The sequence below is a fragment of the Nestor notabilis genome, unplaced genomic scaffold (assembly GCF_000696875.1).
Source record: "Nestor notabilis isolate BGI_N333 unplaced genomic scaffold, ASM69687v1 scaffold25685, whole genome shotgun sequence".
In the NCBI taxonomy this organism is placed as follows: Eukaryota; Metazoa; Chordata; class Aves; order Psittaciformes; family Psittacidae; genus Nestor; species Nestor notabilis.
This window is the reverse complement of record NW_009930191.1, coordinates 19,821-38,756: the sequence shown is the minus strand read 5'-3', so window position 1 is coordinate 38,756 and position 18,936 is coordinate 19,821. Positions and strand designations below refer to the sequence as shown.

At 42.5% G+C, this 18,936-nt stretch overlaps 1 protein-coding gene across 1 annotated transcript in view; it reads right to left on the bottom strand.

The window, feature by feature from the left end:
• The window catches only part of ARHGAP17 (Rho GTPase activating protein 17), a gene marked incomplete at its 5' end in the record, with an annotated part of 22,177 nt that extends 4,716 nt beyond the window's left edge, over positions 1-17,461 (bottom strand). The window contains 18 exon segments of the mRNA XM_010015299.1: positions 392-470; positions 473-540; positions 3,617-3,728; positions 3,731-3,760; positions 3,893-3,984; positions 4,351-4,464; positions 5,173-5,253; positions 5,703-5,784; positions 6,339-6,450; positions 6,842-6,969; positions 8,798-8,879; positions 9,036-9,104; positions 10,074-10,185; positions 10,883-10,959; positions 11,145-11,256; positions 12,345-12,421; positions 13,223-13,327; positions 17,422-17,461. Of these exon segments, the coding sequence (XP_010013601.1) occupies positions 392-470; positions 473-540; positions 3,617-3,728; positions 3,731-3,760; positions 3,893-3,984; positions 4,351-4,464; positions 5,173-5,253; positions 5,703-5,784; positions 6,339-6,450; positions 6,842-6,969; positions 8,798-8,879; positions 9,036-9,104; positions 10,074-10,185; positions 10,883-10,959; positions 11,145-11,256; positions 12,345-12,421; positions 13,223-13,327; positions 17,422-17,461 (1,572 nt within the window).
• Between the last annotated feature and the right edge of the window lie 1,475 nt (positions 17,462-18,936).

Here is an 18,936-nt window from a genome sequence, read left to right as displayed (position 1 = left end):
TTGACGGCTGGTAAGAGAAGAGGTGACACTTCATGGTCATGTACAGTGAAACCAAACTGCTGAGAGCAAGAAATCAGTAGCACTAAAGAATGCTCAGGTGGCTTAGCAAAATAAAACGGTGCATCATCAAAGAGCAATACCAATAGGAAGCTACAGAAATGGGCACCCGGGTTTTACTGATTTGAGTGATTTTGTTAAACAGCACTAGTAACGTAACTACCAGCATTCATGAAAGAGCCCAAAGCCAAAGATGCATTACAGCTAGGCCTTAGTGAAATGCAAGTGAATTAAATCATTATCTGTAATAAAGGCAGAGATACTGAAACAGGTATTTTAGCGTTTTTGCAGTACTTGAGCAATTAGAACTTATTGGAAAACCACAGGAAGAAACACACTTCTCCTCATGAGATGGGGACTGGGACCTGCCGCGTTCTGTGGCTGATTGACAGGAAGCTGATTAGTGCTGCTTCAGCAGCATGCCCGCCGTTCCTCACGGGTGGAGGAGTAGCTGCAGATGTGTTGTCCTTCGATTTTGAGGTACTGAAAATTAAACATCTTAAATTAGAAGATGATCGCAAAGTGCCCAGATCAGCTGCACCCGTTTGGGCTGACATTATGAACTGTGTTATAGATCTGACCCTCAAATGCTTCCACAAACTCCTGCACTGACTGGTGCTTCCTCACAGACCTACCACTGCTACAGCTCTTCAAATCGGTGGCAAGTCGGCTTTAGGCAAGCCTGTATAAAAGATTAATTACCAAAATCAAATCGGGAATCCACTTAGTTCTGCAACATCACAGTACGTGTCTGAATGCAACACCCAGGAGCACAGTCTCCATGCTAAAGCACTCCCAGTGCGTCTGCAGATCCTTTATACCTGGATCCATACCTTTGGACCTTTATAACCTGGAGTTAAACTTTTACCTTGCTGGGGCACCAGAACTTGTCTCAAGGGAGCAACGCCTGCAAAACCTTTGAGATTCAGATTAGGGAAGTCAGCTCTTCCTGGTCCTTAGCTATGAAGCACTGTGAGGAAACACAGCACTTGAGCGCAAACCAGCTGAGGGGGTACTGGGCAGCGCCCCCTCCTCCTGCTCACGCTTGCAGTCCTCACTCATTTCTCTTGTCTTTTGCAGCACTTTACTCATCTCAAAAGGACCGACTTCCAAGCACTTTTACTGGCACACTGCAACCCTAGTTTCTCCAGATGCCATTAGTAAATTGCAAGCACTTGAACCCAGGGCCTGTGCAGATTTTAAACGCAGCTTTTAGATGCTTGAGGTTTCATTTTTGCTGCCTCTGCCACAAAATCTGCAGGGGATTTCTGAACGAGCTGTTTCTGTAACAACAGCACCAGGGAACCAAAGATGTGTGTAAAAAAAGTCAGTGCTGCCTCGCTCCACAGTGGTGTTTTACCATGAGATGCTGTGCGAGAGGTCGATGCTTGGAGAGCGCTACAGGCCTTTACATGTGGTTTCTTCCCTCTCTCGTACCACTGAAAGCAAAGCGCTGCTTTCACCATACATGAAAGGGAAAGTCAAGGCTACTGCAAAGAGTCCATGTATACTAATACTGGGGACATGATTGCACAGTTTCAATAGTAATTAAGTACCAAAAAGCCTGTTGGTAATACACGCTTCTCCTAAAGAAACTAATAGTAAAATATGACAGATCAACTTCCTGTTTTCTAGCAAGCCTGGTCATCACTAACACTTGCTACAGACAGAAGAGACATACCCAGATAACATGTACGAGAAACAACAAGTAAGACCAACAGGTTTCTAGTATTGCCACTGGTAGGGTTTTGTTCTTTCAGCAGCAAACTGATAGCCACTGTGTGGACACCTCTAGAGTGTAACTTGGAAAGGCCAGCATGGGTAGCAGAAGTACAGTCTTGTCTTAGTAATTTTGCATCATTTTTTCCCCCCAAGAATTCTCTTTTATTAGAAAATCAATTCTGGAACATAAAGAACAATATATGTTATTTTAGAGGAACAATATGCGTGGCAGAGAGCTCCTGCATAGGGCTTCTACCCACACCTGAAAAGTCTTTACACTTCTGCCAGTTAGAGGAGGTGCCTCGTGAGGGACATACAGTTGACACATCAGTTTGCTGCTGCAGCAGCCTGCTAAGCCCCTGCCAGCAGAAGCCATGCCTCTTACCTTCCATCCTCATTTCCTTGACTTTGTAACTGTTCTGCTGTGCCAGCAGAGAGAGCAAAACCAGCACCCACTGGGCTTGTTTCAGCCACAGAAGCTTGGGAGTGCTGCTCCGCTCCCGGCTGAGCCAGCACGCCAGCCTCGGTGGGTGGAAGTGGTGGCTGGAAAGCTGGGGATGTGTGCTTTCTATTTATAGTGCCACATCTCCGAGGGTTCGCTTGGAAGTCCATAACCTTCACACCAAAGCTACAGAAAGAAGAGAGAGTAAACACACCACGCCAGCCACACCAGGTAACTAAAGCAACAGGACAACTGGATGTTACAACCCACAAAGACAAACGCAACCCCCGTTGCTTGGCATGCAAAGCAGCAACAAGGAAAGCTGTAACTTTCTGCATAGAACACCATTAATGTTAAGACATGCAACACTATTTGGCTTCTCCACACAGAAGGGTAAGCTAAACATAAGTGGAACAAACTACTCAACTACATTTGAAGACAGACACTGATGACAATGAGGTCAAAGCAGCCAAAATCAGTAATTTTACACGTAAATACATCCATTTCCTTACGTACCAGAGTACCTCCTCACTGAATATATCTTGCCACATGAATTCTGTTTGTTACACACTAGTTGCAGTACAGATTTCAACACAGACCAAAAAAAGGCACTGGATATATGCTACGTGTTTAATGGAGAACTATGGGTAAATGGACTAAAAGTCTAATGGATTTTAGAATGCATACAGCACATTCATTCTAGAGTTTAATTTTATTCTTGTGTTAAGAACAGTGAATCTTGTATTGGTTTTCTTCTTCCTCTGTCAGTGCTGTAAATTTGCATGTGGCTAGCCATAGTTAACATTCAGTAACAACATTTGCATCAACAGCTAAAAACAAAACAGCACATCACTTGAATATTCATGGTATGAGTGATAATAAATGAACGTTACACTACATGTTATATGGGAAAACAGCACGTTTTGGGTTTATTTGTAGCATTCTACTGTTTGCTGTGGTATACTGTACCATCATCAACTGAGAAGTCTTACCATGAAGGCATCAGGTAGCACCACCTCAGCTTATGGGCTTTGAAAAAGAAGCCATGGAATATCAGAAGTTAGATACTGAGAGATGCTACTATATACACTTCTGTTTCAGTGGATTTTAGACCCCCCAAATCTGGAATAGGAAAACGGTAACTGGAAGCAGAATTATCTGCTTGGCTTTCATCATGCATAGAGTTTAACTGGAAGCAAATACCATTACGTTACCTTTGAACCTTCCTTAGGTTGCAACAACACGGGAGGAAATAAATCACTATTGTTACCTATAATATTTGCACTAAATTCTCCACCTGAGACCAATAAAGGTGTTTCCAATTACAGCCTCCTCAGCAGTCCAGTTCTCAGGAGTGGGCCAATAATCAAAACCTAACCCAAGAATGAAACCTACCTTTCCTTCTTCAATAAATCCCCTTCCATTACAGTCATGCTAACAGGCCTCTTCCGTTCCAGTGTCCCAGATTCATATTCATTCCCAGTGTGTGACAAGTGATTTGAATTGCAACAAATGCCCCAGATACATTGAAATCTTGATCTGAGAGAGAGACAGAAAGCACCCTAAGACACACATATACAAAACAGTGCCCCCACTGCAAAAGCTGTTGGAGGGTTACCTGTGTCAGGTTATCACAAACACAGAATCCTTTTAACTATGGCAAGAATTTACCTCCAGGGAAGAACCAGTCTGCATGCTGAATAATTGGCTCAATAACTGCTACCACATGGACTGAAGTTGCTGCTGCCATTTCAGCAAGGGATCTGCAGGAGAAATTTGTACAACACTTCATACAGAGTTCTAGCAAAGCAAGGAAATAATAATAGTAATTAATTCATATTACCCAAATGACAAATTATGCTAAACATGATGTATTAAGACTCCTAAGTACCACACACACAAAGAGCAGCTTCACACAAGATGAAATCTAGACTAATCAGTACATTCATAGCTTTTGAAAACACTTCTATAAAGATTTGTGCCTAAAAGGATCTGGAGGCACAGGTTGAAAGAACGTCTGAAGTAGTTTCTAGGCAAATAGTCTGTTGCTGTGAATAGTTGATATGATTTAAAACAAATTCTACAGCTTCAGGGAAGTTCTGTTTTGTAGCTTCCCTCAAACAACTTACCCTTCATTCTTTGCCCATAACAAGTTGGGGCCCAAGACTATGGCGACGTTACTGGGTGTCATTTTGTTAACATCACTGTTCTGTGCAAGCTTTGCTAAGAATTTGATTAAATACCTACAAGAGGGAAAGAAATAATTATCCTGCAGGAATTAAGAGCATTTCTTGTTGAAAGCAGCTAACAAAAAATTAAGGAACTCTTACAGACAGCTCCCAGTGAAAAAGAAATAAGACAAACAGCCTTCTTGCTTGGTAGCTGGCTACTAAGGTTCTGCTCTTGAATCATGAAAGTTGAACTGGGTAGAGAGAAAAGCATCTCCCTCCTTGGCAAAATGGAATTACAGAATGATTTTATTTTCACAAAAATCCCTACTCAACAGCTATTTTCATATCCTGTAATAGCACTCCCACTCTCATAGGACTCAGCAGAGTTGGTTTTGTTCAGATTCATTCCCAAAAGACAATAACCAAAAAGAAAAATAACATATGAAAGACACATCCAGGTGATTTCTGAGACTGGAAAATACAATGAAAAAGGACAGCTGGTGTAAAGACAGGGACTATTGCCAACAGCATGACCCTTTAGTAGGAGAGTTCTATGCATCACTACTTCATTACAGTCAACAGTGACGAAACCTGACTGAAAAAGCCTACTGCCACCAATGCACACCAACTGCTTGATCAAACAGGGTGTCCTTTTATAAACCTAACTGAATTTGGCAAAGAAAGACCCCCCTGGATTAGGGTTTTGGTTAAGCAGCTGTGAACTGGCGCACTCCAGCATCAAAGTGGCTGTGCTGCAAGTCAGTGGATGTTCATACACACCTGAAGTTCGCATGGTAATGCTTCGGTAATCTGTTACAAATTCTCCATAACTCCTGCAGCTTCTTATCCTGGTCCTGAATACTGAAAGGAAAAACAAACTCTGATCACATCTTACTTTCAGATCAGAAAATTGCTGTTTCTGAAGTGAACAAGGGTGACTGCACAACCTTCCATTTATGCCAAGGAAACACACTGGTTTGTATTCAGTAATTCGGCAACTTGCTAGTCAAACTCCTGAATTACCTCTTACTACAACGAAAGAGAACTGCTTAAGCATCAATTCTGTGCAGCCAACAGTCTGAAGCAGCCCTCATGTTTAACCACAGGTATCTCACCACGTTTTTCTGCAATTAGCATTAAGCTAAACCACATTGAAAATCATTTGTTACACAAAATATTTACCTGTTACAGCAGAAATAAGAAAGTAAACTGTGTGAGCTTGGTCTTTTCTTTGAATTCATATATGAAGAACCAAATTTGATAAGACTACGTAGAATGTTTTCCTATACACCTGGTTTTGGCATGCTTACTTTGCAGCTTGTGTCCATTCTTCATACAGACTGTACGTCATTAAAGGTTCTGGCAACTCTCGCAGATAGGATTTCAAGGCACCTGCAATGCAGAGCACAAAAAGGTAAGCTTCTTAGCCAGTACTTTCAGTCTTCATTCCAAATTCTGTCCTCAGATTTGCAATTTCATCTGTTCAATAGGACCCAAGTTCCAGTGAAACAGTGGGGTGACCTGACACTTCCCCAGTACATCTGCTCAATGCTTGACACAAAAGGTCTTCCAGGAATTACTGTAATTCGACAGAAACATGTACTGCAAAACTAGGAATCAGCTCTTCAGACCCCACTAAAGGTCTTCCTATGGCTCTAATCTCCCTTGATCACATTAACACTCTTGTGAGAGGAAATATACTAGGATTTCACCTGAATTTTAAACACCTCTGTCATGCAGACAGGAATGTACCAAGCACATGAGCATGCATACCCTAGACTTACCTATGTTAGTTGTGCAACGAAATGAACTTGCAGTTATTTCCATTCCTAGCTTATCTGCAGAGATCAATACCTTACACTGCAGCAAGGCAGCAGTTAAATCAACAGCATAAACTTGTGTTGTATCAGTTTATACCTGGTTTTGATTCAGAACATTCACAATACCTGCAACAGCATGGGGATCAGAATAGAACTCGTCAAGCTGGGAAGTTGAACAGTCCAAGGCAGCTTTCAGCTTTTTTAACTTGGAGGCTCCAGCAGCAATTCTGAATAAGCCCTGCATAATAAAAAATATATTTATTTGATGGGTAACAACAGGTTAGTACAAGCATGAAGCAGGAGGAGTTTTATGACAGCCTCTTCCAGAACAGTTCCAAGTTTGGTGTCTTCACCTTACACGGTTATGACCAAGCTGGCTCTTCATGTGTCACTGCCATATGGTAATGCTTTAGTTCCCTCTCACCCTTGGCCCATTCCTCATTTTTATTCTAGGTGCATTCATCTCAAAGATACTTCAAATAGTGCTGAAGGTTATTCTGTTCCAAAAGGTCTATTATCTACACTGATGAACAAAACGACTTAAGCAACTTGTTAACCAGTACAGACACCAGCCCACGAGTCTGCACTCTTTTCTCCCCATCCTTCACACATAGTATGGTATCACCTACCTCCTCTCTCATTCCCGTTTCCAAAAGCATCATTACACAGGCTTCAATGGGGACTGCAATTTCACGACCACTGCGCTTCAGATGCTCTTCTAATGGAGTTCCAAAAGCTGGTTTTTCAGTCCATTTGTCTAGTTGGAGAGTATCAAAACACTGAGCAAAGTATCTAACAAAGACTTGAATCATGTCCCAGACAAGAAAAGAAGAAAGTCTCCAGTACAGCAAAGAAATTATCAGAATACAGCAGGAGTTTTACAGCCCTTGATTGGTAAAGTCTCTTCTATCATGAGTAAAGAGAGAATGAGCCTGCTGGGGGTTAAGAAGAAATACTTCTGCATCTTTCAGGATGGAGTCACACACAAATCCTTTGGATGACTGGAAGAGCATGTCCCCCTCAACATTAAGTGCCATCACGTGGCTGCAAGTTACATTAACTTAAAGAGAATCTTTAGAGAAGAAATTTATCCAGGTTGCATGCCCTGCGCTGATCTCAGTTTCAGTTTTATTTAAGGTGGATAAAAACCGAGCTGTTCACACTAAGTTTATTGCCAATTTAAGGAATGGACAACTCAAAATGGACGTTAACAGCGCCATCTCTTATGTGAGCATTACCATGTTAACAGCCCATTGCTGTAATGCTTGCACAAATTTTCCATTTCTGAATCGTTGCTGAACTCTGAAAGTCAAAACTGGTTCAAGTTTCTCCTAATTGAATGTGAATTTCTTGTTTCCCACAATAGATTTTCTCCCATTTCTGCTGTCTTAATTGAAAAAATGCAGATGTAAAAGGTCAGTGTTAGTACAGATGTGTTATTTCTTTTATGTGGAAAAAAGGTTAAGAAAGGAAGACTTTGACAGAGTCCTCTGAGACACACTGCGTTCCTGCAGAGCATTCAATTTACCCACATCAACTACACCCCTCCTAAGGCTTTAGTTCCTCTCCTTCATTAACACACCACCAGGAGCATGTCATTTTCCCCAGTTTTGCAAGTTACAGCAAACATTAGGATGAGAAATCTTAGTAACTGCTGAGAGTCTCAGTAATTTACAGCTAGAAACACAACTGAAGCAGTGCCCTACCCTGAGACCCTGGACCACTCGGCCACTGTGACACCTATTCCACCTAAGAAGACTAATCTGTTCAAATGGGAAGTTTGCACAAAGCAGCTAAGAGACAACAACATTTAAAGCAGTCACATCTGTGACCACAGAACCTTGCAGAGGGCCGTAACACAGCCCTGATGCTGTGTGAGCATCATGTGTTTGCGTTACCTCGTCTCCCATCACTGGCAAAGCACAGATATTCTACAGCATCTTTCAGCAAGATGCTCATTAAGAGACAGTAGAGCCAGTGCTTAGGAGAGCAACTTCAACACCAAACCACTATGATACACCTGAACTCCCACGGACAATGTTTAGTAGCATGGGGAAGAACTGAAGCTTTTCTTAACTGCTGATACTCAACCCAATAATCCAGACACTCCAGTAGCTGCTTGTAGTGCAGTGTGTGCACTGAGAACCAGGAGTGCGTATGAGAAGGGAAAAAGTCCACCTCAGAACAAAGGGAGTTTTTCTGATAATCACCAAGTAATTCAAGAAGAAGGACCCAAAGAAGGTCCTAAATCACAATGAAACTTTCACTGGCCTGAAAAGCCAGGTATGAATCAGCAAAAGATCACATGGTGTCAAGGAAGAAGTGCAAGCAAATAGGGAAATCCTTCCTTCACCCTCTTGGGTATCAGACAGATCCTCAGGATTTTATTAGTGTGTTAAAATATGGCTGGAGAACTCCAGAGTACACAAAGATGGAATTATGCATGGGAATGTAAAATTGGTAAGTAGATCAAAATGGCCTTATTAAATAAGTCTGCATGCAAGAGAATCAAGATAAAGGAGGAGAATATTGTGCATAGGTGGCACAGGCAAGAGAAGCATCAGCCAGAGCACAGGTTACTTTACCTTGATGGGCTTGAATTTCAGGTAGGACCTTTTCTATGACTGCTAATGCTTTTCTATGGTAATCTGCTTGTGCTTCTAATAACTGAGAACAGAAGCCACATTTTAAAAACAAAAAGAGCATTAGCTTCTGATGAGCACATAATACAAGACTAGAAGGTTTAGCACACAAAATATAATCTTTGAGGATTGAATGTCTATGCACATATGTGCTGCAAAGTCAGATGGAAAAACTACTCACCATAACAAAACATCTGGCATATTCCCCTTCTTTGGACACAAAGTTATACATGTCTGCTGCTAGTTGATCCTTTGGAAAAGAGAAGAATGCAAAATAGGACATCAAATTTGCAGGGGCATTTCAACTTCTACAGCAAGACAGGAGTATGTATGGTTTTTTTGTCTGTGGTAAGTTTGAGCTATCAATTCAGCAGCACAGGAAGCCAGTAATCCTCCTACTCTGCTACATGCATTCTTCCAAGCAACATCAATTCAAAATGCCTGTTTCATACAGCAAAGCAGTTGCCCACTGAAGTAACAACTGGACTGTATGGCAGTATGCTATTTACAGCCAATCCCTGCAGACAAGTACTACTAAGAGGTTTTTGGGGTTCAGCTCAGCTGTATTTGACAAGCAAGAAGTAAAACTGAATGGCAACTGCTCAGAGCTGTCATAGACAGAATGTTCCTTTTATGGCAGCAGCTTGATTTCAGCCAGGTAGCTCATGCTGCACAGCTACTCAGTGACCTGAGCACACAGACACCCCCGAGTGTTTCAGTCAAGGCTGAGACACAGCTCTTCCTTCTCCTGTCTCAGACTGAAACAGAAAACAATGTAAGATGCCCATCTTAAATCAAGAAAGTTCCTCATTACATTAAAGCAATTCAGACACATCACCCAGCATTAATATACTTCATTAAAATTCTTCCCTGTGAGGGTGCTGAGGTGCTGGCACAGGGTGCCCAGAGAAGCTGTGGCTGCCCCATCCCTGGCAGTGTTCAAGGGCAGGTTGGACACAGGGGCTTGGAGCAACCTGCTCTAGTGGAAGGTGTCCCTGCCCGTGGCAGGGGTTGGAGCTGGATGGGCTTTAAGGTCCCCTCAACCCAAATCATTCTATGATATAATATACCTTTAAGACACACAGTTTATTAACAGCCACATAGTTTGTGACTGCAGTAATGAGCCAGCTCCATGTGCAAGGCTTCCAGGAGCAGCCCTGTTCTGATTGCCACTGCTGCTAATGAGAGGCGTGTGAAGGACAGAGATATCCTGTCATACCTTGCATTGTTCTACTTTATTTCCAGCTTCATCCATCTCTTCCTTTAGTGATTCTATTTTCGAAGGATGCACTTGAAAATTTGTTCCTGAAGTCTTGTGGGCTTGGTTATACCTGCGGAAGAAAAGCTTTGGTCAGCTGGTGAAGACAGATATTAAACAAGAAACTGCATTTATGGCTCCCTTGAAACTGGCTTCTTTTGACAGGAAACAAACCCACTAGTTTCAGAGTTTTTCCAGCAGAACTCAGGTGTTCACAACTCGCCATGTACAACATGCTGGCATAATTCAAAACAGCTACACGACTATGAAAATCCACAGGAAATCCTGCACTGGCCACAGTCTAACATGGCTGTTAACACATTGGAACTACCAATCCCAGGAATTGCTACTTAAATTACCCCCACAGTTTAAGAACATTTAAAGAGACTTAAGGGTAAGTTGGGCAAGGTAGGACCCTGCAGTGAGATGGTTCAATATAATGCTGTAACAGCACTTGGCATGGTTTCAAAATTAGACTCACATTATTTAAGTTGACAACTAAACTGAACCGGAAAGAAGCTGAGTTTTGAGCATTTTTCCAATTATATATAGGCATGTAAGAGCTCTAAAATCTCAGTTCTCTTTGGATCTAGTAGTTATGAGTCCTTTTTTGAGTCACTTAAATGTAAATTCACCTTTCTTCAGCAAAGTATCGACATGCACACAGGAGCACTTCAGAAGCAAATCCAGCATCAGGCCAGGTGCCATGAGGTGCCAACAAGACGTTCACATGAATGGAAAAGGATCTAGTAATTCAAATGATTTCTTACCTGCCTCTTGCAGAATCCCAGTCCAATACCAGCTTTGCGAGCTGTTTCCTCTGTTTCTGAATGTTCGGGATCTCTGTCTAGAAGAAGTCAAGGTTTACACTCACTTTTGTGTATTCTAATAAACTACAGTTTGTAGATTTCTTACCCCCATTCCACCACTAACGCATGACTCCTTAAAACAATTAGCAGTGAGATAAACCCTTTTTGCTGAGTCTGTACATAAATCCAGATGTATTCCTTCAGACAGGCTGAGGTGACTTACCTCTGTCAGCAGATACAGTGGGTCTAAGACTTCTTTCTCGATCTGTACTTCATGCTGAGAGAGCTCCATTGCCAGTTTGTTCTCTGCATCACCACATGTATCTAGCATTTTCCTTTACGAATTAGAGGAAAATTTAATGTGAGTTACGACTGACTAAAGAGGAATGAGTCAAACAAAACAGTGGTGGCCCTTTGTTGTCTGCTACCCTCTTGGAAAGCTGTGTGTTGCACAAGCAAGGCACTACTTAATGGCACAAACCCAAGATGCTCTATGCTGTCATGGGCAAATCTGGGATAGGCCAGGAGTGTTATTAAACCTCTGTCTTCTGAAATTCCTTAGCCATTACAACATTTGTGGAGGCTTTCACTCAGCCAGGTGACTACACCAGCCCTAAGGGCAGAGAAGTTTGTATTTTTTCAAAGCCCATCCTTCTGCCTCACCAGATGCAGGAAAATCTCTCAATGCAGCATTTCATTTTCTCCTAAGCCCCTTTAATGTGAAAAAGTCTTAACACCACCATGCCAAGCAGTCACATATGGAGCAGCCTCAGGTTCCAAAGCCATGATTGACCTTTGTTTTAAGCTTGTTCTAAGGAAAAGCCCCATCCTGTAAGGTTTTTATCCATGTTTACATCTCCTGCAAGAGCTCACAAAAATGCACACCGAGGTTTTTCAGGTCATTTTCCACTGTTTCCATAAGAATTCCCATCAGCAATGAGGAAACACATTTGCTCTAGGAATTCAGTATATTGACATTCATTTGTTTCAGCCACTTTCCTGGAAGTTGCAAACATGCACTTTGCCAGGAGAAGGAAACTGGCTTTATTTTGACCTAGAAGCTATTAATACAGACTGGCATTAAAGCCATTAATGCAAACCTGCAGAACGCAGTGTTTACTCTGAATTGAAAACTTTAAATGGCTACAACAACTCTACTAACCCACAAGGACATGAGCCATTCTCAAAAGCTTTTCAGAGAGCAGAGAACTGGAAACCTCTGGAATGCAAATCAGAGCAAGCCTTGCCCCCAGAATCACTCCCAAAGAAACACTTGCTCACTTTTTCTCCCCTTGGTTTAAAGAAGGAATCAAGAAATATTAGTTTCATTAGATTGAAAACAGCCTTTGTGCACCCAAAGTCTTTAATTAGAGCCCTGCAGGCAATAAATCACAGGCTGCAACTTATAAAGCCAAGCACTTACCCCAGCAGAGTTTCATCACTTAGCTGGACAGAGCCTTCTTGCATGTTTTGAGCAAGAGCTGTCAGAGGAAGTTTCTTCTGTGGAACAGAAGGAACAATGCTCAGCTTAGTGCTGCTCACCCTTTCCAGTTCTCCCAGTACATCCCCTCTAAGATTCTTCTCTTCTTCCGTATGGTTTCTATTACACACATGCACAACTCAATCTTTGACTTTAAGAAAACACCAAGTCACAAGAAGTTTCAAGCCACAAGACTCCTGTTCTCAGGTACTTTGAAAAGCATTTTCTTCTCAGTATTAGTCAGAGTGACTGGCCCAAAATGTACCTCAGCTACTGTCACAGACAACTAAACAGCTTTAACTTAAGACCTAAGCATCTAGCTTGGCATCTGCCTCCTTGCAGAGGTTCATCTTGTGTGTCCAGGGTGTCTCTACTGTTCAATAAAAGAAGAGTTGAATGCTAATTATTTCTGGTTATAAGACTTTACAAAAACCTACCTACAGCTTTGCTAAAGAGGGGCACAAATCAAACGTGTACAGGAAAACATTTACAGTTAACTGGAGATGCCAGCGCACAAAGGGAATTCAGACTATGAGGAGCTTGGTCAGAGTTGCAGAGTATCTGCTCTTCTTAGTGAGGTCTTGTGAACGTTGTAAGTACAGCTTTGAGTGAGTGTCCTGACACTGCTAAGGCACTCCAAGGCTGTGCTATTAATCTGGACAGGGAATTACAGGTAGTGTTTTACTATCTAACAACATGTGAGATGATTTTACAGCGTTTTCTCCCCTTGGACAATCGGAGGCACAGCAGCTGGTCAGTGTTCAGGCCAGATCATATTCAGACCAGTTTTAGAAGAGAAGCCAAAGGGCAATTGTACTTACATGTCTTTTATCAGGATCTGTACCATGCTGGCCCTGAAAACAGGCAATTAACCGCTTCTGTGCAATGTGGCAAACAGACCTCACAGTGTCAAGGCGTCTCTCGATCTAGTTGGTGCAGGGGGTAGAGAGGAGGAAGAGAAAACAAAACAGAAAACAGAAGTTATTTCCCTGGCCTCAGCAGAAAACTTCCTCCTGTCCCACACTTAGTTCTTGCATGTTTCTCAAGTTCTACAGCTTATGAGTTCAGCTGCTCAGCAGAAGTGCCCGACAGCAGAAATGCTTGGAAAGAGATTTAAATTGCTTTCTTTTCCCCTCATGGCACAGTAGATAAGTCAGAGCTCCCAACACTCACAGGACTCTGAAGAGTGGAAGAGGGAAAGAAATATTGCCCCTGCTTTTTGTCTCAGCAGAAGAGAATGAGGTTGGTACCTGCCATTGGAGATAACAGCACATGCAGATATCCAAGACACTAATTTAGGGAGGAAAACTGTGGGAAAACTCTCATTTCTTCATCATGTAAAGTAGAAGGCTAAAAACATATTTGACTACTGCTCTACACTGCACCAAACCTACGTGCTGCTTCCTATGGCGTTTCCTTCTCTGGCCATTAAATACAAGGACAAAGCTCCTACATGCTACAAAACAGTATTTTCAAGGAAAGAAGAATAGGATTCAAAAGGGATGTGGAATGAAGAAACCACACAGCAGTGCACAAACAAGAGTTCTGTTGATCACAGTGTATTTGAAACATGGCTCAATACATAGACTGTGAACATGACACAGACGATGTGACATTTATAAACTGTTCTTTTAAGGGATTTTAAGTATGGAATTTTGTCTCTTTTATTTCAAAGAACACCAAAAGCAAAGCAAGTGATGAGCACTGGGACAGAACTGCTTATGGCAGCGAGCTCCCCATGCACAGCTCCAAAAGAATGTGGTTTATCTGCATTTTGATGACTCACCAAGAATAACAGGAGGCCCTTTGGAATTGCTTCTAGTTAAAAAGCAAGGGGAAAAAGGAGATTTCATGTGTAGAAATAGCTGGAACCGCTTCTAGGTTTTGATAGAGCTCTAAAATCACTGCTCTTACACTTTCAGCAGGGCAGCAATTCTCCCCAGCTTTCCTATCAATCATAAATACAGATTAGGTGTCAGAGTAGCAATTTTAGTGCTAAGTTATGATGCCCCAGGGATCTAAAGCAGGAGATACATTGTTTGTTTCTCCAGGAGGCAGACTGCCATGTTCTAATGAACACGAAATGCTATAAATTCTCATTTAGAATGTGACATATCCAGGTGAGAATGACATTTTTTCCTCCCAACAGGTTTATCTGGTGCTGCTATGCTGGGATATGTATATCTCTAAAGTGGTTACCACTGGAAGGATGAAATTAGGTCCCAACAAGAGCAAAGAATAAAAACTGGAGCTGCTGAAAGAGAGAGAGATCCAAGAGAAGAGGAGCGTGCAGGGTGTGGGCTGGGAGAAGCTCAAGGGAGAAGATGCCAGTGGAGGGAGGCACAGAACACACAAGCCTTGCTGTGGATCAGCACAGCATCACTGCTGCTGGATGTGGGAGCCCTGTGCTGATGCACAAGCACATGCTGGCCTGGGCTCTCTGCTTCCTTTCAGAGGAGGGGAGCAGTAGCTCTGCAAAGCTGCAGCCTGAAGAAGCACCCAAAGCTGGACCTTGGGGCTGTGCCACCCAGCCACAGCCTTTGCAAGGCCAGAGGGAAGGTGAAAAAGAACCAGCACAGGAGGGCTGGTAAGCTGAAGGTGCAGCATAGAAAGGCTGGTGAGCTGAAGGTGCAGCATAGGAAGACTGAAGCTTCACTGGTTACATGAGGCACTAAAGGGACTAAAAGCTCCTGACAGCTAAAAGATGAATCCAAGCTGAGGTGCTCAAAAAGCTTAGTAAAAATCTATTAGAGCAGAGTAAGGTGCAGAGAAGCTCTTCTGAAAGCAAAAGGCATTGCCTTTTCTTTACAGAGCATGTGTCAACAAGCTCAGAATTCAGTCCATGTGAAGATACATGAAGAAGAATGTGCTGTTTGTGGTCTGTGTTTATTCTATTTATTCTTGCAAGGTCCCATAGTGAAGACTTCTTAAAATACTGAGCACAGTTGGGGTTTTTCACACCTGAAACAGGGACATCCTGTAACTGCACCATCTTACAGGCCCCAGCAGGCTAACACAGCCATGCACGGTGGCTTACACTCCTTTGAAAGCCTCTGGAGCACACATATTCCCAACAGCCTCTTCCAGGCAGCCTGAATGCCAAGCTCAAAGGGCAGAAGATTGATAGGAGGAACATGACCCCAAAACTTCACAATGTACTCTCCTTTCTGATCTGTTTTTCAGTTCAAAGATGTTAGAAGAACCATGAATGACATTAATCTCCACGAAGCTACCTTTGAAGTGAAAATGTGACCCACAGGCCACGCTGTCTGTACCCCCAGGGCATCTTCAGTGTACAAAACATCACACAATTGCTTTATTATATACCACAGGGGCATGCCAAAAAGTGGGTCTATTGTAGAAGCCTTTTGAGTACTGAATTATATTCCTTGTCTTCAGACAGGAACACATTTAACAGAGATACTTGAAATGGAGCATTGCACTCCAGAAAACAGAGAAAGAGACATGACAATCCTGTGTCAAAGCTGGAGCTAAATATAAAGAAGAACACAGTGAAACATGTTTGTAAAGCGAACAGTACCACGCTTCTCAGCCCTTTGGTTAGATAAGAGCCTTCCTCCCCTCCACAAGCCCCCAAGAGCAAACAAACAAGTGAGTAAATTCTTCCACTTGGGTGTAGCCGGGCTGCTCCGGGCCTGGGAAAGCCTTGCTTGCAAAATTCTTTTGGCAACACGCAGCAGTGCTTTTGGCTTTCACTTCTTGGTACTATTCTGCAGCTACTCAAGAACACAGATGGGTTCTCGGAGGCGATCGAGGTGTTTTAACATCCTTTACACCGTTTCACTGCACACATCTCTTCAGGGATTAAAGCCAGGATTGTCAAACTGGGGAGGTACTTGTGGTTCAAGTGAAGCAGCCCCCTGGAAGCAGGGCAAAGTGTTTTGGGTCAGCTCATTTCACCATTACTCAAGATGATTTCATGTGCTTGTGCTGAATTCAAGTTTTCAGGCTGCTGCATTCTCTCATCTGCTTAATCTGAACAGCTGGAAAAGGCTGAAGTAAAAAGTATTTGCATCATGTATTTGGCTTTTGTGCTTCATGTACAGGTCCTAAACTTCAGCATACCACGATGCTTCGTTATCTATTTGAAACAAGCATGACACTTGAGGTCCCACGGAGCACCCAGCCTGACCTCTGTGCCAGTGCATGTTCTGCCTCTTTATTTTTAGTCTTTCACAAAGTAACCAGAGGAAGAAAACTATGTAGACCAAGCCTGCAATCAGATTTGTTCTATGTAATGACTCAACCCTGTTAATCTAACAGTTGCAACTGAAATCCCACCATGGAAGTAGTGTATGATTAGATGGCATGCTTGCAAAAAGCTGACAAGTCTGCAAACACATCAAATGTCAGCGTGACAAATCTGAGAACAAGAATCACAAGCTAAACAAGCAGCATTTGCACACTTATTTAAAGCAATTCCAGACTTCCAGAGAAAAATCTATCAGCAAGCACTTGGCAAGGTTTTTTGCCACTTCTCTTAAGGCCCAAGTTGACCTCTTGAAGAGAAACAGAAATGAAGACAGAAACCAGCTGTGCCTGATCATCACTTCTTCCCAGCTCATCCTCCTCCAGCAGACAGACTGGCAAGTCATTAGCACTATTAGCTCATAAGCTTAATAAGACAGTTCAGCTAATTCAAAGCAAGACTCTTCCTCCTCCACTTTATCAGGCCATAGGATCAGATTCAGAAGCAGAAGTACCAGAGTTCTTCCACTCAAAGTGTATCATTGGTTTTGCATGTGCTAAGTCAGGCAAGGACCTCCTCGTTTTACTCCCCATTTGCAGTACTTTTCCCCCACATTAGGTACTCCACAAAACTCAGAGGGTTCAAACCTCACAAAAAGCAACTTAAAATGTGTAGATGAGGCCCTCAGTGATATACTTTAGTGGTGGTCTTGGCCGTCCTGGGGTAATGGTTGGACTGAATGACCTTAAAGGTCTTTTCCAACCTAGCTGATTCTATGAAGAGGCATACATATTAATTGTGTTACAATACCTGCAACAGGTCTTCACTGAGTACCTCTGTTTTCTCAGCCCTAGGGAGGGAAAAAAAAAAGACCATTGTCAGAGTGATTAGCACATTTGGGGTCAAAGGCTGAAAGCACTTTAGCAACAAAACCAGTTCAGCTTGAAGCTATAATCCCGTTATGACCATGGCTGCAAACAGCACCGTGTTCAGGATGGAGCACTGGCTCCCAGCCCCGGCACATCAAACACAGATGGCTTGCTCAGCACAGAGTGCCTGGGAAAGCCTGACATTCCCGGAATCCTCGGCCCACAGCACCATCCCACTGCTCCAAATGGTATTTCCAACTACACACGGTTTAACACAAAGCAAACTGGGATCCTGAGTTACTTCATTTGAATGCAAAGATGTACTGAAGCAATTTTTTCACTCTGTGTTCTAACCAGGTAGTGCTATCAATGCACCCGAGTGTAAGGGAACACAAAGACAGGAGAAAAAGTAGGGCAACCAGCTTCATCAACCAGCAGTCAGTGGAAATGGCAGCTTACATGCACACAACTGTCATCAGAAATCTCCCGTTACCTCATTTTGCTGATTTCTTTAATACTAAAGGAGGATAAAAGATTTATTGCATTAAACCATCATGAGAAGTTAATAGCATTCCCAGTAAAGGTCTAATCTCAACAGAAAAAACAGCTGAATACTTACACATGCTCCCAGACAAAACATTAACAGTTGTTACAAACAAACTCAAACATTCACACATACAATTCCACACCTTTTCCCAATCCCAGCTTGCACATAAACTTTGATTTGTTTAATGTTGACACAGATTTGTTTGGAGTTGACTCATTTGCTGTAACACTGCTTTATCCTGCCTTTGCCAGATCGATAAAGCAGAGCAAGATAAGTTTAGCTCACCCATGATCTCTCCCACTTGGCTGCTCACTGTTACTACACGTCGATGGCTATAGAGGCCTTGGAGGTACTCCAGCAGGCTGTTTTCCTGTTCAGTTTCCCCTGCTGCTGTCAGAGTTCCTCATCTCCTACACCAGCTTCCTTCTGATCCTGCAATCTGTGTAATAGCCTACTGCAAAGCTGGGCATGCACAGAAACCTCACCTTCTTGATCGGGCTTCATCAGCTGAACATGCAAAATGCCTCCAAAGACAGTATTGAGCCATGTGAAGTTTTAAGGCATTTGACTTCAATTTCATGGCACATAATCTGCTTGAACTGTTTATGACCCATAAGGTGTTTAATAATTAAATAGCAGAATACAGGAATGCTCAGAACCTCAGGAAGACAAAAGCTGTTTTGATACTTTGGTAGCAAATCAACTGCCAGAACTGCAATATTTATTTGTTTGGGAAACACAAGTTTGGTAAACTTCCACATAAATAGAAATATTGTGTCTGATCCAGAGTATATCCTGTTAGAGAGCAATTATAGCTATTTATTTACTTTTTAAGTCTTGCAAAACCCCACCAGAAATTACACAATGTAAGAATACTCCAGTTATAGCACATATGCTTAAAGAGGTTTT